The sequence below is a fragment of the Syngnathus leptorhynchus genome, chromosome 4, assembly GCF_054491065.1.
Source record: "Syngnathus leptorhynchus isolate UIUO chromosome 4, UIUO_Slep, whole genome shotgun sequence".
In the NCBI taxonomy this organism is placed as follows: Eukaryota; Metazoa; Chordata; class Actinopteri; order Syngnathiformes; family Syngnathidae; genus Syngnathus; species Syngnathus leptorhynchus.
Genome location: NC_141198.1, coordinates 614,146 through 635,064, shown reverse-complemented (window position 1 = coordinate 635,064; position 20,919 = coordinate 614,146). Strand labels below are relative to the sequence as shown.

At 45.0% G+C, this 20,919-nt stretch overlaps 1 protein-coding gene across 6 annotated transcripts in view; it reads left to right on the top strand.

Moving 5' to 3' along the window:
- The window catches only part of zfr (zinc finger RNA binding protein), a 95,841-nt gene extending 77,187 nt beyond the window's left edge, over positions 1–18,654 (top strand). For 2 of the 6 annotated variants that reach the window (XM_085909765.1, XM_085909760.1), the window contains 7 exons: positions 1,466–1,631; positions 3,661–3,702; positions 4,267–4,364; positions 5,086–5,181; positions 12,276–12,387; positions 16,969–17,066; positions 17,796–18,654. In XM_085909765.1, the coding sequence (XP_085765891.1) occupies positions 1,466–1,631; positions 3,661–3,702; positions 4,267–4,364; positions 5,086–5,181; positions 12,276–12,387; positions 16,969–17,066; positions 17,796–17,978 (795 nt within the window). In that variant the 3' untranslated portion in view covers positions 17,979–18,654. Of the gene's footprint in view, positions 1–1,465; positions 1,632–3,660; positions 3,703–4,266; positions 4,365–5,085; positions 5,182–12,275; positions 12,388–16,968; positions 17,067–17,795 lie in introns of those variants that run through there. The other 4 variants (XM_085909762.1, XM_085909763.1, XM_085909764.1 and 1 more) reach the window with 4 other exon arrangements.
- Positions 18,655–20,919: the final 2,265 nt, after the last annotated feature.

Sequence of the window (20,919 nt, the reverse complement as noted above, 5' to 3'; positions counted from 1 at the left end):
AAAGATGTCGCTTGGGATGGCAGCATATGTTTCTCCAAAATCTATATGTACTTTTCAGCCTTTATGTTGCAGTCACAGAAATGTACGTCACACATGCCATGGGAACTAATGCACCCCCATACCATCACAGATGCTGGCTTTTGAACTTTGCGTTGATAACAGTCAGGATGGTCCGCTTCCTCTTTGGTCCAGAGGACACAACATCCAGTGTTTCCAAAAACAATTTGAAAAGTGGACTCATCAGACAACAAAACACTTTTCCATTGTGCATCAGTCCATTTTACATGAGCTTGGGCCCAGAGAACCCGGCGGCGTTCCTGGATGTTGTTCATAAACGGCTTTTGCTTTGCACGGTAGAGTTTTAACCCACATTTACTGATGTAGTGACGACCTGTATTTACTGACAGTGGTTTTCTGAGTCCATTTGGAGATATCCTTTACACACTCATGTCGGTTTTTAAGGCAGTGCCATCTGAGGGATCGAAGGTCACGGTCATTCAGTCTTGGTTTCCGGCCGTGGCGTTTACGTGCAGTGATTTCACCAGATTCTCTGAACCTTTTGATGATATTATGGACCGTAGATGTTGAAATCCCTAAATTTCTTGCAATTTTCCTTTGATAAATGTTGTTGTTAAACTTTTCAACTATTTTCTCACGCAGTTGTGGACAAAGTGGTGAACCTCGCCCCATCCTTGCTTGTGAATGACTGAGCATGTTTGGGGAGGCTCCTTTTATACCCAATCATGGTACTCACCTGTTCCCAATTAGCCTGATCACATGTGGGATGTTCCAAATAGGTGTTTGATGAGCTTTTCTCAGCTTTCTCAGTATTTTTTGCCACCTTTCCCAACTTCTACTGGACGTGTTGTAGCCATGAAATTCTAAGTTAATCATTATTTGGTAAAAAAACAATTAAGTTTATCAGTTTGAACATTAAATATGTTGTCTTTGTAGTGTATTCAATTGAATATTTGAAGGATTTTCAAATCGTTGTATTTTTTTTATTTACATTTTACACAATTTCCCAACTTCAACTGATTCCGGTTTGTATTATATCGATTGATAACTCAAAAATGACACATCGATGTGTGGCCAGCATCAATGTAAACAAGTGCAACTCAAGATGTAGCTGGATTGTGGGGCAGGCACATTGATTTTGTTATTAAGTAGCTGGATTGCTCCACCCCTACTATCTATGGTACTATTTAGTCCCGTAGTTAGCTTTAGCCTCTTATCGATGTGTGTTAGCTGTTCATTAATGTATAACCATTGACACCACAGCGACTGTCAATGAGGCAAATTCAGCCTTGTTTATGATAAATATCTATATCATTGCACTATGCACACGGTACAAAAAACTCTGTACCTTTTATGGTGGCAATTGAGTATGAATGATTACTTTGTCTCCCTAGCTATCCATTAACTGGTTTTCATTCTTCTCTCTGTGCTTTTTTTGTCTTTCTAGATAGTAGCACCAGAAAAATATGATGTTAAAGGGTCTCTCCAAGAAGCAGCCATCATTCTTACATCCTGTACAGAGCCAAAGATGCAAGTGACCATCACTTTGACTTCACCTGTAATCAGAGAGGAAAATGGCCGGGATGGAGGTTGGAAAAACCATAGCTGTTTAGGTTATATATCCTTATATTGCCTCTGCTATTTCCCGATGGAATCATTTCCAGTGTCTCGATTTGTCACTGAGAGTTTTGTGCTGCTGGCATCCCCATAAATATTTTGGGCCTTAAAGAAGCATCCTGGCAATATGTTTCCCTCATGTCAGAAACACCTGGCTTCTAAAGTAAAAAAAAAAAAAAAAACTTCTTTCTTTCAGGCTTTGTTGACGTAAATGTTTGTAAAACCATAAAAGATTTAAATTATTATATTTAGGTGGGAGCCTTATAAAGAACATAGAATTGCGTGAGAGATCACTTGAAAATTAAAGCAAAAGAGGCTGCCAGCAGGATTGCTCTTTGTCTTTCCGCTCTTTTAACTCTTCTCAGACTATCCCTTTCAAGCAAAGCATGATCAGTGTTTGCATTGTGATAAGTATATTTATACTGTATACCCTGGTGAAATTTTGTTTCCTGTGTTCTCAGGGATTCTGATTGTATTTTAACAATGTTATTATTATTATTATTATTATTAATATATTATATATAATAATAATCATTAGTAGAACAAACCTTACGTTGTTGTTATTACACTAAACTAAACTTAATTTTGTTGTACAGTGATTCCTCGTTTTCCCGCTAATTACGAACGCCTATATTTACAAACTTTTTCGAGATACGAACTGGAGCATTACAAATTATAATTTTTTTGCATCTACTTATCTATTTTCGGATACTCCGATCTACTTATGAACCACCTTTTTTCCTCCAAACCGACGCCGCAGCCAAATCCCTCCCTTACTACATTGTTCAGTGCATGTATTGTACCTTTACAGTAAATAACAGTAAACACATGGTATTGTCACTTGTCCCTACTCCTTATGCTTCCCTCACAATTGGCCGGCTGCTGCCGTCTGCATTTGAACTCAATCACATCTGCAGTGATGCACATTGCTCAGAGGCACGCCCTGCGCTATCAGGGCTCATTGCCGCTGTCCCAACTACTGGACAGCAGTGCTTTTTACCTACGTGCGAGGCAGCCAGCCGCACACCCAGCACTTGTGTTCAGTGAAGCACATTGGTCAAATGCACGCTATAAGGGCTCATTGCCATTGTCCCTAATCCTTCTGCACGGCGGTGCATTTGTCCTTAGTGCACGGCTGTGTCACGTCTCCACTTTCGCCCTGTTGGTCGGCTGATGCCCCTTCCGCACTAAACTTTGGGGGTCTGCGTCGCCAATACAGCGACGCATGCTAATTGACGTTGATCGCCACCACCTGTCTTGTGTCACCTGCTGATTAGGCCGTGTATATAGACGCTGGTCAGTCGTCGCCATTTTGTCTGCCTTGACACACGCCTGCCAACTGATTCCCATTTGCCTGATTCGGTTTGGAGCAATACGCCTGGCTGGTTGTCTGCCTTGACACCCGCATGCCTACCACCTGATTCCCATTTGCCTGATCTGCTGTGGAACAAGATGCCACGACGACGCGAGCTCGCTGACCGGCTCGTCAGTCGCCTCGTGCACCTGCTCTGCTGACCTTCCAGCCTCCCTTTTCCTTTTTTCGCGTTCCCTAAATAAACAGTCCGTGTTGCACATGGTTGTCCGGCTTCGTTCGAAACAAGCTGGCTGCCGCGCTTGTTCATAGTGACGCACATTGCTCAGAGGCACGCCCCACACTATCAAGATAGTTAAATGTCGTTCTCCCGTCACTTATAATCCCGCCAAGTAGCGCAATCGCAAAAGGTGACTCGCGAAGTGGCGAAGGATCACTGTATATATTATTTGTCAACATTTGAATCATGGCAGATAAGATTTACCCCCACACCAAATGAGGCAGAGATGTTATTTCTTTTTTCCACAGGAAACAAATTGTATTTTTGTGTTCTTAACCTCTTGATTGCTGGCATTGCTTTCTCTCCCTCAGCACTCATCGCTATTTGGTTTTTCTTGTTTATCATAGTACAGTCTTCACATATTCAACAAAATGACCCGTTTTATTCCTTTGACCAAAATAAACAGAAATTGTCTATTGGTTTCTCCCATCAGATTTAATAGGGCCCAAGAACTCCGGAAGGATTTTTGACCAAGGTTTTTCCACACCCCAAAAATGTTGCCACACCTACCATTGCCATGTTGCTTTTTATCAGGTCGCTGTCATGATTCTTGACCTTTAACTTCACTTTGCAACTCCTTTTAATGGTCATCAAGAGTCATCATCTTCCCAATGTTTCATTGGAGGTCAAGTACTTCTCAAAATATCTTAGCTAAAGTGACTTTTCAACAAATCTATTACCTGATAAAATGGTAATGGCTGCATGTAGTGTCAGCCTTAATTAGTGTGGACTAATAGCCAAGATTGTGGTGGTTTCAAAATAAAGCAATCCACAATATTGAATCAAAGACAAAATCTAAATTAAATGACTTATTGTACAGTGTGTGTTTAGTGTGTACCCATCCAGTAAGTCAGAATGTTCATGTTAAAGTTGTTCATAGTATTAAGTTTAAAGAAACTTGTAAAAGGAAAAAAAATGTAGGTTGCTTTGTAAAGAATCACTGGTATGTGTGGCAATGTGTTTGTTCTTTGCCAGCCTTGCTGACCTGGTCAAACACCCATTCCTCATCAACATTTTGACACTTCAAATCCATTTTTAGATGTAACTTCGGGTTTGGTGAAAGACCCAGCGGACGTCTTGGACAGGCAAAAATGCCTTGACGCTCTGGCTGCTCTGCGCCACGCTAAGTGGTTCCAGGTTCGGAACATCATTTTATTTTATTATTGTAGCCTTATGAGATGCATTATTTGTTTAATTTATTATGTTCGTACACATTTGAATCTTCCATTACTGATGAAAATATCCATTAAGCATTTAAAAACAAATCCCTCTAAAGAATTTGATTTGTGAGCATTTGATGCACTAAATATAAAAACTGGCATTCTAGTTTTACCATTTCAAGTGTAGTTGCAAAAGATTCCATAAGGCTGCACGATACCTTGCACCAAGTTGTGCAACAGTGTTTGTATCTTTTATTCTACTACATGTAAGAAATGGGGATTGAGAGACAAAGGAAAACCTGATACGTTTGCTGTGTTACCACTTCCTGTGCTAAATCACAGGTAAATTATTGCAGACATCCTGAGCTCCTTCAGTCTCCATTCTCTCTCAAAAGAACTCTTGTATTTTGAAATACATGTTTGAGGGTTTCCTTGACAAACCTTGGGTCAGGGTTTAGAAGATGGCAAGGAAGTCCTCATTTCTTGTGCATCTTGCAAACTTTGAACTCTCTTACTAACTGTGAGGTACAGGGCTACTGGCAATGGCAGCTGATTGCAAACTTTGATGGCTCATTAATGCCTTAAACCATACTCAAGCTTCCATTATGAACAGTAGTGGTTGGACCTATACGAATGATTTGACTACCCACAACTCACCCTTGATTTAGCACATAAATGTAACTTTATTATATCACAAGGCTAGAGCAAATGGACTGCAGTCATGCGTGATCATCATTCGGATACTCCGAGACCTCTGTCATCGAGCTCCAACCTGGTCATCCTTCCCAGGATGGGTGAGTGTGCCTATTGGGATATGACAACTTCTGTGTCAAAATGGTAACAATCATAAAATCCCCGTTAGTTGCGCATCCATAATTGGGACAAATTGGGTAATGTCTGGTCTGTAACAATACTCAAGTTAAAATTTAATACATATGTGAATATCTGAAATCAGTTTGATTTTTAAAAAAAATGGGGGGAGTGAAAAAAACCCATTATCAGCCGTGACCCAGCGAGGATAATCCATACAAAAAATGGATGACGAATAGATGGATATGTATTCTATACTTCTTTTTTATCATATTTAATTTTATTATTATGTTTACATAGAAACATGTCACGTTGTTGAGCAATAATCCAATATGATTATTCAAAAGTCTACAAAAATTACAAATAAAGCAAACGCTAAACTTTTTTCCAGTGCAATAATTAACCCACTGTGTTTATATCTTAACTGAAGGACATCTCGTAGTGCCGCTTTTCACCGTTAGATGGCCGTCTCGGTCCATTCGCCAAATGGCTACAGTGGAGTCTGACAGGACCGTTTCCTGTGAGGAGGCGCAGTGGGTCAAACATAACTCCGGCTGTTAGAGCAGCTAGACAAGCAATTGGAGAAACTGGATATTTTTTTTTAAGGCAAAAGCATCATGGCAAAAATTGCAAATCTTGTATGAATGAAGTGGTTGTATGTTTACGTATCCTAATTGTTCAGTAGTTTACGTTTTTGCAACCCCAAGCATTAATAATTTGGCGCTTGTTTTCCATGACCAACTTGTTACCCAATTTGAATTACCCCTGATATATGCACAGCATGAATATACAGATGCAAGCGTGTGTGTGTTTGACGATTCACACGCATAATTGAATATTTAAATAAAAATGACAAATACATACAACACACACCTCAATAAAAAAAAGAAACACGTGGACAATCGTGCATATTTGTGGAATTAAAAAAAACGTCAAAATATCCTATATTTTTTCGATTGGATAAATATTTATGTAACAAAAAACCGTGAAAATCACGAATGTATTTCTGTACCTGGAAAACACGTGAAAATCACAAATATATTGGTGGATCAGAAAAACAATGGAAATCTCATATATTTGTGTAAATATTGTTGGCACAAATCTCTCCCCATAGTGTGGATGTATGGTTCACCACTCTCAATCTGCAGACTATGATTAGCTTTTTGGTGCCATTTTTTGGCCCTCTCCATTATCTGTAGTTGTCTGAAGTTCTGTTCTCTGATTCAATATTGTGACCACCGATGTCTTATCAGTTAAGCTGAATTTTCTATTTATCTGTAGTTGTGCGAAGTTCTGTTCTCTCATTCAATATCGTGACCACTGTGAGGCATTAGGCGGCTGCAATACGACAATGAGAGTTATCAGTTGTACTACCAAGTTTCCTCTCCTCGAGGGCAACTCTCCTCACGAAGTTGAACAAAACTAGCATTAGAGGCAGATACACTTTTGCTCAATCTGGTCTAATGACGAAAAAAAGTTGAAGGCTTGCTGGATAAAATTTATTTTTAATCTTGGCTAGAATTTTAAGAATTTTAATTGTGTTTCTCAATTATTTTCTGTTATACCTCCCCAACTCACAGTGACTATAAATAGTATTGTCTATAAAATTGTAAGAAGTACACCTCTGCAAAATATTGTATCCTAATTAATATGTTTCGTGGGGTCACACGTACCCCCTCGGCATTGCACACCTGCAGCCCATTATTTGGAAAGCACTACTTTAAATTATTATAACTATTAAGTTTGGGAGCACTTTGAGCTCATATGATATGGCTAGCATTAACCTGGCACGTGCCAGATACGAGAATCAATCAAAGAAGTTCTACACAGCATCAATCCGGGCTGCTTTAGTGTGAGCTGTTCGGGAAAGGTCAGTACAATATTTCGAGCTGATCAAGCGATGCAGCAACTTGTGCATACCTATCAATCACCATCACAGATGATATTGTAACCGGTATCATTACCAGCTAAAAATGAACAAAGTGCCTCACTGTTTTTGTTTCAAAAAGGAAGGTGTGGGTAAGTCCGCAAGAATAGCATTACCGAAATTTCTGGACTATAAGCCTCATCTGATTAGAAGCCTCACCAGAAAAAATTGGGGCAAAATCTTGTTTTTTTCCATACATAGGCCTCACCGTATTAAAAGCTGCATGTGCCCGCGAGTTATTTACAAAGAAAGACGGAACACAGAAAGAGTTTTCAAAGTTTTAATAACATACCTTCACTTTTCTTTCCAAGCAATGCCTGTGACGCGGCAGTAACATAGCAGGAACACGGAAGTAACACAGCACTAATAGGGCTGGATAAAAAAAAAAAAAAGAACATACCGGCAAACGTCACTGAGACGCGGCGACAACTCAGCAGCAACACGGTAGCACAGCACTAACAGGACTGCTTAAAAAAACATACCAGTTAAAGTCACTGAGAACCGTCTTCAGCTTCCTCCTGTGCACTGAAACCAGTCTTCCGCCTCAGTGTCCGATCGGAATAGCGTCAGATATACTTTGACACACTTTCCCAGTCTCTCTTTCGTTGTAGCTTTTATGCATTTCTTCAGGCATTTTCCTTGATGAGGGTCTGTTCATGGTAATTTTATTCATGCTCAAAGCGCTAAGTTAATTGAACTAGCGAGCTACACGTAAAGCTCCAGAGTAGACGTGACCGAGAAATAAAGAAAGAAAAAAGTGAAGCAATATGATGTCATCAGCAATAGCCCAGTGCCCCCTAGTGACCGGAAGAAACCTACAGTGCATGCATGAGCAGCCTTAGTTCCTACGTGAAGAGCCAAATCGACTGCCTTTAACTTAAAAGCGGCATCATATGCAATTTTTCCGTCCCCCCCATAATGAGGGTTTGTGTATAAAAGCTTCCTTTCTTCAGTAATGTCCGTCTTGATCTTGTTCTGTCTTCTTTGTGTGAATTATATGGCACTATTTGCCTGGCGGATGGACATGCGATCAACACACCACTCTTCTCCCCAGTGACTGTGTCACATATCCCTCCGCCCAGTAAAGCGGTGCCGCACAACAGCGGTCCACAGCCTTTTTACGAGTGTATAAATGTATTAGCCATCACAAAAATCACGAAAAATCCATAGCTACGCCGCACTGGACGACAAGCCGCAGGGTTCAAAACTTGAGCAAAAAGTAGTGGCATATAGTCCTGAAATTACGGCATGCATTCATCCACCGGTGCAATCAAGTTAGTTTCCCTCAGTTGAAATGCTTCTTGTTTTCGTCACTACCGCATAGGCTCCAAACACATTGTTGCTTTGTGTTTGATCCTCTGCTCTGAGAAAATCAGCAGGCTCGGGACGAGATGGATTTTCGGGGTTTTGTCAACTACCGCAGGAATTCAGCTTGGAACCCCATTGTGGGGTGGAAGTTGACTTTTCCTTGTCAATTTGCACCGTGTCCATCATTTGCATCAAAATCTGGGTGGTCGAAACGCAAATAAAGTCAGTCATGCCTGACATTGCGGATATGAAAAAATCCCACTACCTGGGGGTCATACCCGTGGCCCTGACTTGGAAGCGCAGAGCACTAACCAGGTCACCGAGTGCACTGACCATGCTTGCCTTGTTGCCTTCTGGCTGCAATCAAATGTCCAACCAAGGCTGGAATTCCTCCATCCATCCATCCATCCATCCATCCATCCATCCATCTTCTTCCGCTTATCCAGGGTCGGGTTGCGGGGGCAGCAGCTTTAGGAGGGACTCCCAGACCTCCCTCTCCCCAGCCACTTCATCCAGGTCGTCCCGGGGGATCCCAAGGCGTTCCTAGGCCAGCTGAGAGACATAGTCTCTCCAGCATGTCCTGGGTCGTCCCCGGGGTCTCCTACCAGTGGGACATGCCCGGAACACCTCCTCAGGGAGGCGTCCAGGAGGCATCCTGATGAGATGCCCGCGCCACTTCATCTGACTCCCCCCAATGTGGAGGAGCAGCGGCTCTACTCCGAGTCTCTCCCGGATAACCGAGCTTCTCACCCTATCTCTAAAGGAGAGCCCGGAAACCCTGCAGAGGAAACTCATTTACTCATTTCGGCCGCTTGTATCCTGGATCTTGTTCTTTCGGTCACGACCCATAGCTCATGACCATAGGTGAGGGTAGGAGCATAAATCGACTGATAAATCGAGAGCTTTGCCTTTTGGCTCAGCTCTCTCGTCACCATGGCGGACCGGTACAGAGTCCGCATAACTGCAGACGCACCGATCCGCCTGTCGATCTCGCGCTCCCTCCTGCCCTCACTCGTGAACAAGACCCCGAGATACTTGAACTCCTCCACTTGGGGCAGGATCTCATCCCCGATCTGGAAAGGGCATTCCACCCTTTTCCGACTGAGGACCATGGACTCTGATTTGGAGGTGCTGACCCTCATCCCGACCGCTTCACACTCGGCTGTGAACCGCTCCAGTGAGAGCTGGAGATCACGGCCTGAAGAAGCCAACAGCACCACCTCAACTGCAAAAAGCAGAGACGCGATGCTGAGGTCCCCAAACTGGACCCCCTTAACGCCTCGGCTGCGCCTACAAATTCTGTCCATAAAAGTTATGAACAGAATCGGTGACAAAGAACAGCCTTGGCAGAGTCAAACCCTCACTGGGAAAGAATCCGACTTACTGCCGGAAATGCGGACCAAATTCTGGCATCGGTGATATAAGGACCGAAGCACCCTTATCAGTTGGCTCGGCACCCTGTACTCCCGAAGCACCTTCCACAGAACCTCCCGAGGGACACGGTCGAACACCTTCAAGTGCACAGAACACATGTGGACTGGTTAGGCGAACTCCTGCCGATGGTGTAGAGCTGGTCCACTGTTCCACGGCCAGGACGAAAGCCACACTGCTCCTCCTGAATCCGAGGTTCGACCTCCCGACAGACCCTCCTCTCCAGCACCCCTGAATAGACCTTACCAGGGAGGCTGAGGAGTGTGATTCCCCTGTAATTGGAACACACCCTCCGGTCCCCCTTCTTAAAGAGGGGAACCACCACCCCAGTCTGCCAATCCAGAGGCATCGTCCCCGATGTCCACGCAATGCTGTAGAGGCATGTCGGCCATGACAGCCCCACAACACCCAGAGCCTTTAAGAACTCCGAGCGGATCTCATCCACCCCCGGGGTCCTTCCACAGAGGAGTTTTTTAACTCCCTCAGTGACTTCGACCCCAGATTGGAGTCCGCCTCAGAGTCTCCAGGCCCTGCTTCCACAATGGAAGGCATGTCGGCGGAATTGAGGAGGTCTTCGAAGTATTCTCCCCAAAACGTCCCAAGTCAAGGTCAGCAGCACGCCATATCTACTGTAAACAGTGTTGACTGTGCACTGCTTCCCCCTCCTGAGATGCCGGATGGTGGACCAGAATTTCCTCGGAGCCGTTCCTCTCAAGAGGGCTTGTACCAGAGCCCAAACTATGTGTGGAGGCAAGTCTGACTATGTCTAGTCGGAACTTTTCTGCCTCACACACCAGCTCGGGCTCCTTTCCAGCCGTCCCAAGAGCCAGCCTCTGCAGCCGGGGATCGGACTGCCAAGGCCCCCGCCTTTGGCCGCCGCCCAGCTCATTTTGCACCCGACCCTTTTGACCGCTCCCACAGGTGGTGAGCCCGTGGGAAGAGAGACCCATGTTTTCTGTTCAGGCTATGCCCGGCTGGGCCCCATGGGCCAAGGCCTGTCCACCAAGCGCTCGCCTTCGAGCCCCACCTCCAGGCCTGGCTCCAGAGGGGGGAAAACTGTGTCCATATATGTTATTCATCATAAGGGGTCTTCTGAGCCGTGCTTTTTCTGACCCTACCAGGGGAATGTAGCCCCAGACAACATGGCTCCTAGGATCATAGGGACGCGCAAACCCCTCACCCTGATAAGGTGACGACTCACAAAGGGGGGCTGGAATTCCTGAAACATTTTAATATTCTCAACCTTTCTCAGACTATAGGCTCTTTATCATCAAATTAACATGCACATCAATCTGGTATTAATCATCGTGCTGCTAATAAATTTACGTTGAATAGCTCATCCTCATAATCCACAAAATCCTCATATTTTTTTTTTACTGATGATGATTTTAATTTGTTCAATTAAGAATTTTGTGGAATTTGTTCCACACCAGTGTTATGGTATTTGACCAAAATATGTCACCCACCACACACACACCCGCAGAGCACTGCTTTGTCTGTCTGCGCCTGGATAAAACAAATACAGTATTTTCTGCGCTATAAGGTGTACTGGATTTTAAGGCACACCATTAATTTTTTTTTTAGAAATTATATCATGTATAGGGTGCACCGGATTAAAAGACGCATAGAAACTACTGCATCAAATTGGGGTTGACTAGGGTTGCGTCTGCATCCACTAAAAGGAGCTGTGCTCAAGGGAATGTCAACCCAGTCAATGGGGTAAAGTCCAACTCCCATTCCGTATGAAAGTGATGCGGTTTGGCATCTTACTTGGTCCAGCAACCTCACTCATTTTTGATGGTCCTAAACTTTCTTTCGTTTAAAAGAAAAAAGCAAGTGCGTGCGTTGATTAGCTTGTTAGCTTTGGTACCGGGCTTGTGTATGCGCAACCAAAATGCTACGGTGAGGGGGGTGGTTCACTATGATTGCCTCCCGACAGGCTTACCTGTAAATCAATCAAGCGATGGGATGGATTCTAGCCTATAGAAAAAAACGTGATTTTTTTTTTTATTTTTAAATGTCAAGCGATCGACCAGTAGTAGCTTACTTCGGTGACACCCCTGGCCATGGTTGCCGTAATGGTGAAAGCGATGCGACCTTGTAATTTACTAGTCGTACTGAAACCAGTATGGATCAACAAATTAATCAATTGATCCACATAAGGCGCTCTGTATTATAAGGCGCACTGTGTTTTTTTGAGTACGTTTAAAAGTTTTGAAGTGCGCCTTATTGTGCGGAAAATATGGTAAATGAAATTAGACTTGGTTTTCCCCAGTGTAAAATTTAGAGATGCGCTGGTGCGTGAAGCAGAAATGTCCAGTGAGGCATGGCGTGAATACCAAATTCACAAACACGCTTTTTCACACATTAAACACATTTCCAATCCAAATCTCTAACCATTCTTTCATTTAGGCCATGGAGCTGCTTGTGGAAAAGGCCATCAGCAGTGCCGCTGCACCGCTTAGCCCAGGCGATGCACTAAGGCGTGTCTTCGAATGCATTTCATCTGGGATTTTACTCTCTGGTAATATTTAATTTTTTTAATAACATGATTGCTGTTGTTGATTCTCTTATAATTTATTTGATCCCACTGGCAGGCATTTCCAAAGTCCTGCGCTCGTGATTTTTCTTTTAATTTGTCTTTGCCATATTCTAAGGCTGGATTTGTACTTTGTCCGCGCAGCTTATTAAAACAGGCATTGCAGACTTTTGTTTGTCATATTTTTCTTGCCGTAACTGGCTATGGAAACAAATTGTTTCCGCTTCTACCACAATGACACTTTTTTCTTAAGAAGTTGCCGACCATCCATCCATCCATCTTCTTCCGCTTATCCGGGGTCGGGTCGCGGGGGCAGCAGCTTTAGGAGGGACTCCCAGACCTCCCTCTCCCCAGCTCATCCCGGGGGATCCCAAGGCATTCCCAGGCCAGCCGAGAGACATAGTCTCTCCAGCGCGTCCTAGGTCGTCCCCGGGGTCTCCAACCGGTGGGACATGCCCGGAACACCTCCCCAAGGAGGCGTCCAGGAGGCATCCTGATGAGATGCCCGAGCCACCTCATCTGGCTCCTCTCGTGGAGGAGCAGCGGCTCTACTCCGAGTCTCTCCCGGATGACCGAGCTTCTCACCCTATCTCTAAGGGAGAGCCCGGACACCCTGCGGAGGAAACTCATTTCGGCCGCTTGTATCCTGGATCTCGTTCTTTCGGTCACGACCCATAGCTCGTGACCATAGGTGAGGGCAGGAGCGTAGATCGACCGGTAAATCGGGAGCTTTGCCATTTGGGTCAGCTCTCTCTTCACCACGACGAACCGGTACAGAACAAAATCGGTGACAAAGGGCAGTCTTGGCGGAGTCCAACCCTCACTGGGAACAAATCCCACTTACTGCCGGAAATGCGGACCAAACTCTGGCATCGGTGATACAGGGACCGAACCGCCCTTATCAGTTGGCTCGGCACCCCGTACTCCCGAAGCGCCCTCCAGAGAACCTCCCGAGGGACACGGTCGAACGCCTTCTCCAAGTCCACAAAACACATGTGGACTGGTTGGGCAAACTCCCATGCACCCTCGAGGATCCTACCGAGAGTGTAGAGCTGGTCAACTGTTCCACGGCCAGGACGAAAGCCACACTGCTCCTCCTGAATCCGAGGCTCGACCTCCCGACGGATCATCCTCTCAAGCACCCCTGAATAGACCTTACCAGGGAGGCTGAGGAGTGTGATTCCCCTGTAATTGGAACACACCCTCCGGTCCCCCTTCTTAAAGAGGGGAACCACCACCCCAGTCTGCTAATCCAGAGGCACCGTCCCCGATGTCCACGCAATGCTGTAGAGGCGTGTCAGCCATTACAGCCCCACAACATCCAGAGCCTTTAAGAACTCCGGGCGGATCTCATCCACCCCCGGGGCCTTGCCACCGAGGAGTTTTTTAACTACCTCAGTGACTTCGACCTCCGAGATTGGAGAGTCCGCCTCAGAGTCCTCAGGCCCTGCTTCCACAATGGAAGGCGTGTCAGTGGAATTGAGGTCTTCGAAGTATTCCCCCCACCGACTCACGACATCCCGAGTCGAGGTCAGCAGCACACCATCTCCACTGTAAACAGTGTTGACCGTGCACTGCTTCCCCCTCCTGAGACGGCGGATGGTGGACCAGAATTTCCTCGAAGCCGTCCGGAAGTCATTCTCCATGGCCTCGCCAAACTCCTCCCACGCCCGGGTTTTTGCCTCAGCAACCGCCGAAGCCGCGTTCCGCTTGGCCATCCGGTACCTTATAGCTGCCTCCGGAGTTCCGCAGGCCAAAACGGCCCCATAGGACTCCTTCTTCAGCTTGACGGCATCCCTTACCGCCGGTGTCCACCAGCGGGTTCAGGGATTGCCGCCACGACAGGCACCAACAACCTTACAGCCACAGCTCCGGTCGGCTGCCTCAACAATGGAGGCGCGGAACATGGTCCACTCGGACTCAATGTCCCCCGCCTCCCCCGGGACGTGGGAAAAGTTCTGCCGGAGGTGGGAGTTGAAGCTCTTCCTGACAGGGGATTCTGCCAGACGTTCCCAGCAGACCCTCACAGAGCGTTTGGGTCTTCCAGGTCGGACCGGCATCTTCCCCCACCATCGGAGCCAACCCACCACCAGGTGGTGATCAGTTGACAGCTCCGCCCCTCTCTTCACCCGAGTGTCCAAAACATGCGGCCGCAAGTCCGATGACACGACTACAAGGTCGATCAACGAACTGCGGCCTAGGGTGTCCTGGTGCCAAGTGCACACATGGACACTCTTATGCTTGAACATGGTGTTCATTATAGAAAATCCGTGCCGAGCACAGAAGTCCAATAATAGAACACCGCTTGGGTTCAGATCGGGGGGCCGTTCCTCCCAATCACGCCCTTCCAGGTCTCACTGTCATTCCCCACGTGAGCATTGAAGTCACCCAGTAGAACGATGGAGTCCCCAGAAAGAGCGCTCTCCAGCACTTCCTCCAGGGACTCTAAGAAGGGTGTGTACTCTGAGCTGCCGTTCGGTGCATAGACACAAACAACAGTCAGGACCCGTCCCCCCACCCGAAGGCGGAGGGAGGCTACCCTCTCGCTCACCGGGGTGAACCCCAATGTGCATGCGCCCAGCCGGGGGGCAATAAGTATGCCAACACCTGCTCGACGCCTCTCACCGTGGGCAACTCCAGAGTGGAAGAGAGTCCAGCCCCTCTCGAGAGGGCTTGTACCAGAGCCCAAATTATGTGTGGAGGCAAGTCCAACTTGTTCGTCACCTTATCGTGGTGGAGGGGTTTGCGTGCCCCTATGATCCTAGGAGCCATGTTGTCTGGGGCTTCATGCCCCTGGTAGGGTCACCCATGGCAGAAGGGTCCTAGGTGAGGGGCCAGACAAAGCACGGCTCAGAAGACCCCTTATGATGAATAAAATATATGGACGTAGTTTTCCCTCGCCCGGACGCGGGTCACCGGGGCCCCTCTCTGGAGCCAGGCCTGGAGGTGGGGCTCGAAGGCGAGCGCCTGGTGGCTGGGCCTTCGCTCAAGGGGTCCGGTCGGGCATAGCCCGAAAAGAAAACGTGGGTCCCCCTTCCAATGGGCTCACCACCTATAGGAGGGGCCAAAAGGGTCAGATGCATAGTCAGCTGGGCGCCGGCCAAAGGCGGGGACCTTGGCGGTCCGATCCCCAGCTGCAGAGGCTGGCTCTGGGGACATGGAATGTCACCTCTCTGGCTGGAAAGGAGCCCGAGCTGGTGTGTGAGGCAGAAAGGTTCCGACTAGAGTTGCCGACCAACTCAAATTATTTTATTTTGCACCAAGGGAGGATAGACCTATACAGGCTATTTACTTGCATCTATTTTGGGTATCTCAGCTACATTTGACATAATTTGGATGGGTAAATGATTCACAAAATTAGCTGGAAAATAAATCAAGTCCAAATAATAAGTCAATTTTATTGACCACCTGCAATATCGCCGTGGACCACCGGTTAACAATCCCTGCTCTACACTAACCCGGCGGAGATCATACATAGCAAAACCAAAATGAGTCACGGTTGCACATGATTCTCCTATTACATTGTGGTCCTATACACATTATTAAGGCTTTATAAAGTCTCCCTCAGACTTGTATGCTACACAAACATTTCCCATTCCCTTAATTACCATTCCCATACTGTTCTATGTGCGTGTATTGTGCCTTTACAGTAAATATAAGATCAAACACACAATATTGTCACGTGTCCCGACTCCTCCCATTGGTTTCTTTCTCTCGCACAGTCGGCTTTCCCCACCTCCCGCGCTTGTCCTCAAGTCTGCACATTGCTCGCAGGCATGCCTCCGTGCTATCAGCGTGTATTTAAACACGGTTCTCTTGTCACTTATAAACCCTGCAAAGTAGTGAAGTTACAATAGGTAAAGCGTGAAGTGGTGAAGGATCACTGTACTTCTGGTAAATTACACAATAAATGAAAGATTTTCTAAATTTAAAAAATTACTCGAATACATATGAAACAATATAACATCGTTATTAACGTTATTATTAGTATATTAACGCCCACCGTCATTGGTTGTTTTCTATCAAAGAGTTCGTGGTGCAACAGTAATGGTTTCTACAATTTCAGTTATTGTGGCATTAAAAACAATTTTGTCCGTTTTTCCTTTGGTTTAGACTGAAGAACCCTGGTGAGGGTATGCAAATGCCGCTGAAAGTTCCTTTTGCAGAAATTGTATTCTTTAAGTCAGGGGTGTCAAACTCTTTTTTTTCGCGGGTCATACATAGTCTTTGTAGTCATAGCTTCTTTCGGAGGGCCATTATGAGCCACCTCATAATAGATACAGTAAAAGCTGCAAAACAAACTGACAACTCATTTTCAAATCAGACGAGTAAAAACTGGTCAAAAAACAGATAAAAGTGAAGACAATTTGCAATTCTAGTAATGACACAAATTTGATGCACAATTTGCCTTCGCGGGATACTTAAAATGATGTGGCGGGCCGTATCTGGCCCCCGGGCCTTGAATTTGACACCGGTGCTTTGTTATCTTCAAATGAATAAGCAGTTAGCTTTGCCTTGTATCTTACTACATCCACACTAAGGGAGATGATGTATTTGTTTTAACAGGTGGGCCCGGACTGATGGATCCATGTGAAAAGAGTGCTGTCGATACCCTGGAAGCAATTGGAGAGCAGGAGAGAGAGGACATAACCTTAAGTGCCCAGGTTACAAGCTCTTGTTTTTTCTTCTGTATATTTTTGACATTGCAAAATGGCATGTATATAAAACATTTGAAATTAGGGCTGAAAGATTAGACGCATTCAAACCAACATCCCACAAATTCAATACCCAGTAAAGGTAGGATGTTGTGTAAGATTTAATATAAAACAGAGTACAGTGATTTGAGAATTCTTTTCAACGCACCACAAAGACAATTCAAGCTTTCTGGAAAACCGGGCTCATTGAAGTGACATGACAACAACGAGACTGACGAAAGGGAACTTGGCATGTTTAATGGCGAACTTGCCCGACTGTTAAATCGGATACAGAAGACGAGGACTTTGCGTATGAATATCAATTAACAATAATGTGAGTACAGTAGAGGACATGGTTAAACACCAGAAAAAAAGTACAACTGAACGTTGTTTTTTTTGTTTTGTTTACCCTAACTCATGGCATGCATGCGGTGCGTCCTATGCGTGGATTAAGTATAGAAAAGTCCCCGCAAGGCAGACTCGAGCCTTTTACCCTGCAGCACTTAATGGTGCAGGAAATACTGTAAATTTTTTTGATAGGGCTCCACTGTGAAACTAATAAATTGATCTGATTGACATCAGTGATCTGCTAGAGACAAAGAGAGAAACAAACAAACTCAGATATTAATTTACCCTTAAAAGAATAAGTCAACTGACGTACTCAATGGGTGTATGCGTCTTGTGGCTTTGTCTCTACAGGTTGCGTTGAGGCTGTTGGCATTCCGTCATGTTCATAAGGTTTTGGGCATGGACCCTCAGCCGCAGGCGAACACTCGTTTTGTTATCAACAGCAGTCGCAAGCGTCGCCATGAGAACAGTGACGGGGGAGACAGCTTTGAGGGTGAAGGCAAAAAGGATAAGAAGGATTATGATATTCTGTAAGCTTCACAGTCGCAACATGTTAGAGAAAAAGTTGTACTCACCTGTCTAAATTGGGGTTCACCATCTCCTGTGTGTACTGGCTTAGCTACAGTATAAAGCTTTTTTCCCCTTTTTTTTTATGCTATAAATGCACCAGTGTAATTCCAACCTCACTTGTAATAGAGAAAGAAAACTGTCTTGGTGTATTGGTTTTAGTTGTAGATTTCTTAATGTTTGGGTTCAATCTGTACAGGTTAGAGCATTTTTTTAACCTGAAAAAGTTAAATTATTAAGTTTTGTGATATTGTCAAATGTTGGTGACATTGGCTTTCTTAACAATGCGCTCTCCTTTGCTTGCTTTGATGTGGTGGAGAAATGTTTTATTCTATTGTGAATCAGGAGGCAAGTACAAATTCATTCATTTGTATGGTTCTGTTCCAAGATGATTTTTTTTTCTTTTTGCTACTGAGACACATTAATTCAATTCACTCTTCTAAATTGTCTTCAAGTATGGAATTGCTGCTTGTATAATCTTAAATAGATGGAGAGACTTTGATTTGTGGAAAGCATGACTATATTCTGAATGCATATATTGGAATTGGAAATGTATTTTTCCTCAAGGAAGTTAGTCTTGTCACCCTTTTGTCTTGGCTAAGTGCTATATTCAATGATGGAAGTAAAACATCCTGTTTGGAAAGGGAAGGATGGTCATTGTATGAGCACACACACACCGTAATTTTCGGACTCTAAGTCGCTCCGGAGTATAAATCGCACCAGCCATAAAATGCACAATAAAGTGAAAAAAAAACATACATGTCACACCGGAGTATAAGTCACACTTTTGGGGCAAATTTATTTGTCAAATTCCAACACCAAAAACAGACATGAACCAGCAACAACAGGCTAAACGATACGGTATGCTAACGTGACATATACACAAACGAGGAGCTGAGACCGGGCCTGACGTAAGATTCAGAGTTATTCAAGTAAGTATTACATAAATAACACGTTTATCAAACCATCTGTGTCACTCCAATTCATTAAATCCATCGATCGTGTTTTATGTAAACAATGCCGCGTATGCTCACGTCGGACCTGTTTTAAGTTATATCTCTAATTATTCCACAGACTCATATAACGATATATAAAGTATATTTTAAATAACTATCATATTACAACAATATTATCAAAGCATCTGTGTCTCTCCAAATCATTAAATCCATTGATCAAATTCCTCGTTCATTATGTCAACAACGCCGCGCGTGCGCTGCAGAGATCTAGTATATAACTATATTGTAGTGTTAAAGTACCAGGAAAGATGTGGGTTTGGTAAACGGCTCTTTATTTAACAAAACAAGAGTTCAACGAGCCAACAACTACTGGACTTCCAGCCACGGAGGTGGAAGAGAGCTCCATAGAATAGGAGCGAGCATGCGTAAAAGCCATATCCGAACCCCATACACCGTCCCCGGACAGCCACGCAGCCGAGCGCCGGCCCCCGACTTCCATCCACGGAGGTGAAAGAGAGCTCCCGTCGAGAAGGACCGGGCGTCCGTAAAAGCAATAATAGTTTTTCAAACCTTCTGTGTCACTCCAAATCATTAAATCCTTCAAACTCTTTGTCCTCCGTGTCACTTACAAAAAAAGCCGCTAATGATGGCGGTAGTACGTGGGGCCCTTTGTCTTCTTCGTCATCCCGTGATCGAATCCTTTGCCCTTTATGTAAACAACCGCCGCGCGGCACGGGTGACGTCACTTGCAGTTCAAATGACAGTAATCCCTTGCTACATCGCGGTTCGTTTATCGCGGTTTCACTACATCGCGGATTTTTGAATTTTAAAAATTTGTGAAAAAAATCACATAAGTCGCTCCTGAGTATAAGTCGCCCCCCCCCCCCAAACTATGACAAAAACCGCGACTTATAGTCTGAAAATTACGGTATATATGTATATAAAACTTACCATGCAAAGTTGTCCGCACAAACTGTGTGAAAATGATCTTGTGTTTGTATTTTTGGCATCTCATCTCTCTTCTTATAATAGTTCAAATAGTTTTCCAACCTTTTTTGTGACATGTTAGGTGTCTGACACACACACACACACGTGTGTGTGTGTGTGTGTGTGTGTGTGTGTGTGTGTGTGTGTGTGTGTGTGTGTGTGTGTGTGTGTGTGTGTGTGTGTGTGTGTGTGTGTGTCAGACACCTAACATGTCACAAAAAAGGTTGGAAAACTATTTGAACTATTATAATTGAAATCACATATCAGTCTTATCACATAAAAACACTCAATAAAGCACATGGAATCAAAAACTTGGTTTCGATCGTGCGTACAGCTCCGTTTGAAAAGACATGCTCCGAAGTCCCGTTGTCTGAATCAAACATTTTAACTTCCATTACTGATCACCTCCTGCTTCGACCGAAAATCCATAGTTGTAAATCGTTTGGATATGTAATTCGCCATTGTAAAATGAAATATAAAACCGAAAAAAAAACGAATGTAAAACGAAATAAATGTACGACTGCTCCTCAGTTGTTCACTGTAAATTTGAACTGGAGATCACTTATTCTACAGGTGGGCGCATAAAGCATTCGGGGAGCACTAGCACCCCCGGCCATAAGGCTGGAGAACCTGTTTTTCGTTGCTTCCGTTTGGTCTCTTTTCAAAGCCGTTTTGTTCATCTAAAGCAGTGGTTCCCAAAGTGGGCGGTACCTCCCCCCTCGGGGCGGTGGAAAGATCGGGGGGGGCGGTGAGGAAGAAGGGGGCGGTAGGGGGGCGGCAGTCTGAAGTCAAAGTCAGAAGTTTGAACGTTTGTTTGGCGGTTTGTACACAACACGTGCAGCAGGACGAGTCAGTGGACGACACATCAGGGTCCGGTTACCGCACGCCGCTCTGGCCCAGTCAGATCCGACAGCATAGACTACAAAAGCAAAAGCTCAGGTTTGTAATTTCAAGCTTGTAATGTT